This window comes from Larimichthys crocea, chromosome XI, assembly GCF_000972845.2.
Source record: "Larimichthys crocea isolate SSNF chromosome XI, L_crocea_2.0, whole genome shotgun sequence".
Lineage (NCBI taxonomy): Eukaryota > Metazoa > Chordata > Actinopteri > Sciaenidae > Larimichthys > Larimichthys crocea.
In genome coordinates, this window is record NC_040021.1 from 24,190,263 (window position 1) to 24,193,601 (window position 3,339).

Below are 3,339 nucleotides of genomic sequence, written 5' to 3' on the forward strand. Positions count from 1 at the left end.
AAGACGCAATTTTTGAAACTTTTGGCTTTTTTTGCAAAACTCTACACACAAATCGCAAAACCTTTCACCCAAATAGCAAAACACAGTAGATCGCTTGCAAAAGCATGTTTTTGTACTGTTGCATACGCACTTTTTGCTAATTGCAAAAGCATGTTTTTGTACTGTTGCATACGCACTTTTTGCTAAACTGTTCACACTCTTTTAAAAATAGTTATTTTTGTATCCGACGGTGCACCCAACTCATAATATCAGTAAGCACACAAAGCAGCCACTGCACACTGACAGTAACAATGAAAAACTCATTTGGCTTTTGCTTATCCTGTGTGCAGGGCATATCGGTTTTCAGTACCTTTTACAGTAACACACAGGGGTCAAAGTGAATGGATATTTATTTACACACATCCAAATACGTAAACATAAAGTGTGTTTTTCAGGTCAAGGCACAAAAAAAAAAAAAAAAACATAAAATGACAATCATTGAGGGAAAAAAATCAGTCTTGTCTTCTTACTGGGTCTGGCCACAAAATCTCGTCCACATCACATGCAATGTCTTCCATTGCTAGGCACCGGGGAAAATATCTCCTGGAGTGTCGTATCCAGGCCTGACATGACACCTGGTCAATGTCTCCGCATGCCTCCTCCATTGCCTGTAGAAGGGCTATGCACTGATGGGGGTGACGGTCATAAACCTTCCAGCGCCAAGCAGAGAAAAACTCTTCAATGGGATTTAGGAATGGAGAGTAAGGGGGGAGGTAGACCACAATGAATTCCGGGTGATCGGTAAACCAGTCGGTAAACAGCGCGGTGGAAACTAACATTGTCCCATATGATGACATATCTGGTCGGCTCTGGTCTCTGAACGATAGTGAATATGTCATGCAGGGTGTCCAGGAATGTAAGAATGTGTGCAGTGTTGTATGGGCCCAGAGTTGCATGATGGTGAACAACACCGTTTTGACTGATGGCTGCACACATGGTAATGTTTCCACCGCGCTGTCCTGGGACATTGATTATGGCACGGTGTCCAATAATGTTCCTTCCCCGTCTTCTGGTTTTGCTGAGGTTAAAGCCTGCCTCATCCACAAAGACCAGCTCATGACCCATGGCATCTGCCTCTAGGGCCATCACTCTGGAAAGGCAAAACAAATGCAGCACAGCAGGCCCATGCACAGCACACAGTATGCACTTCCAGATTGAGTACCAATGATACAGTAAGCTTACCTGCACAAATTCATATCGCAGTTGTTTCACACGTTCACTGTTTCTTTGAAATGGGACCCTATAGACCTGCTTCATCCTTATTCGGTTTCGTGCCAGTATGCGAGATAATGCAGAGATGCTCACATTATTTATGTGTTCGAATGTTGTGTCATCCTCTATTATGTGCTGCTGTATTTCTCGTAGCCTTATGGAGTTGTTTGCCAGCACCATATTCACTATGTGGGTCTCTTGTTCAGCCGTGAATAGTCTTCTTCTGCCCCCAGCAACAGGTTGTCTAACAATTCTGTAAAGTAGCAATTTCAGTATTTTTACAGTAAATGTATAGTATTGTTTCTCAAAAGAATATGACACTATTACAGTATAATGTAAAACTTAGTGTGAAGAAGATACTGTACTAACCGATTCTCATTTCGAAATGTTCTTATGATGCCTGCTACAGTGTAGCGGCTCAGGTTGGGTTGAACCCGTTGGCCAGCTTCCCTTAGGCTCATGCCATGGTTGATTACATGGTCCACTATTGTAGCTCTGATGACATCAGTGATTCTATTTCTTACTCGTACTCCTTCCCGTTCCTCTTCCCTTCCTCGTTCTCCTTGTGCTTCTGCACCTCCTCGTCCTCTTCCTCTAAGTGCACCTCGTTGTCCTCTTCCTCTAAGTGCTCCTCCTTGTCTTCCCTGTCCTCCTCTCCCTCTTGCTTCTGCACCTCCTCCTCCTCTTCCTCCGAATTCATTTCCTTGTCCACGTCCTCGTCCTCCTGCTTCTTCACCTCCAAGTCCTCTTCCTCGCCCTCCTCTTACTCTCACTCCTCTTACTCTTCTGTCTCCTTCCATTGTTCTCCACACAAAAAGCTTACCTGTGGCTTATTTATAGTGCTCAGGCTGATTGCAAAGTGAAGTAATTATAAATAATAGTTTTCACATGTGAAAGTGTGGCCTGACAGTTGGCAGAATTGTGTAAAAAATAGCCATAAATATGTATAGTTTTGATAGGAGTGTGTAGATCATCTGGAAATTGAGTGTAAAGCAGTGGAGCTGTGTTTACAGTTTTGCAAAAGGAGTCCTGTGCAGTGAATTGTGTTTACACATATACAAAGTGTGTGTTACGAAATTGCAAACTAAGTGCAAAGCAATGTTTGTGCTTTCAGTTTTGCAAACTCGGTGAAGGGTTTTGTGATAAATATTAATAGTTTTAGAAATTGTGCTATAAGAATCCATGTAAGTGTTTAAGCCATCAGAAAAAACTGTAAACACAACTTTGTGTATGTTTTTAACATCTTTGTGTGTTTTTAAACACATTTAAATACATTTAAACACATTTTTGTTAAAAATCTTCACTTAAAAAAACACAATGTAAGGAGGAGGAAAGAAGAATTCGAGTTTTAAGACGACGCGATGTTTGAAACAGGCAGTATTAAAGAATATGAAGCAGCAGGTAGCAGCTAGCGGTGCTGCTCAGGCTAAAACAGTGTGGATGATTGACACCTGTCGACCAATCAGAGTCAGGAAAATCTATTAGTACCGCCCACATTCACCTTTGACCCACCAATGACGATCCAGAATGAAGTAAACCCAAAGGTAGTATATCGCACCAAGAGGTCACACTTCACTGTCAAAGCCTCTTTGTCTTTATGTAACAACCAGGAGCTTCATGACTGATTCAAACTAAAGCAGAGACATAGCAGGAGACATTAGCAGCGTTTCTTCGCGCTGAAATAGAACTTTTGACACGAAAAAGCAAAGATAAGACATACTGTGTCGTTTTGTGGATTTTTTTTGCTACTCTGTGGGCTAGCTCGCCGAGTTTTCATCGCACAGTGATGAGACACATACTGTATCTTCGTAAGATATATTTTTATTTTTTCCCCCGCCGCGCCTCCCCTGAAGTTCTCTGGCGCCCCCCAAGGGAGGCGCGCCTCACACTTTGAAAACCGCTGTCATAGGTAATAGACTGATTATCATAAAGCCCCCCTAATTGTCGAATGGTAATTCTATTTCCAGTGTTAAATATAAGTAATTTTCACATGCATTGATAAAATGCCATAAGGGATGGAAGAATGGGGATGACCATTTTAGAAGAGGGATGATTTTGATTTTGACCCCCCCCCCCCCCCCCCCCCCC

The 3,339-nt window shown here is 42.4% G+C and overlaps 1 protein-coding gene across 1 annotated transcript; it reads right to left on the reverse strand.

Annotated features, from left to right (window-relative positions):
* Positions 1-717: 717 nt before the first annotated feature.
* On the reverse strand, positions 718-2,423 carry LOC113746895 (uncharacterized). Its single transcript, XM_027284332.1, has 2 exons — positions 1,621-2,423; positions 718-1,504 (listed from the first exon to the last, which is right to left on the reverse strand). The coding sequence occupies exons 1-2, from the start codon at positions 2,049-2,051 to the stop codon at positions 718-720; spliced, it is 1,218 nt and encodes a 405-aa protein (XP_027140133.1). The 5' UTR covers positions 2,052-2,423.
* Between the last annotated feature and the right edge of the window lie 916 nt (positions 2,424-3,339).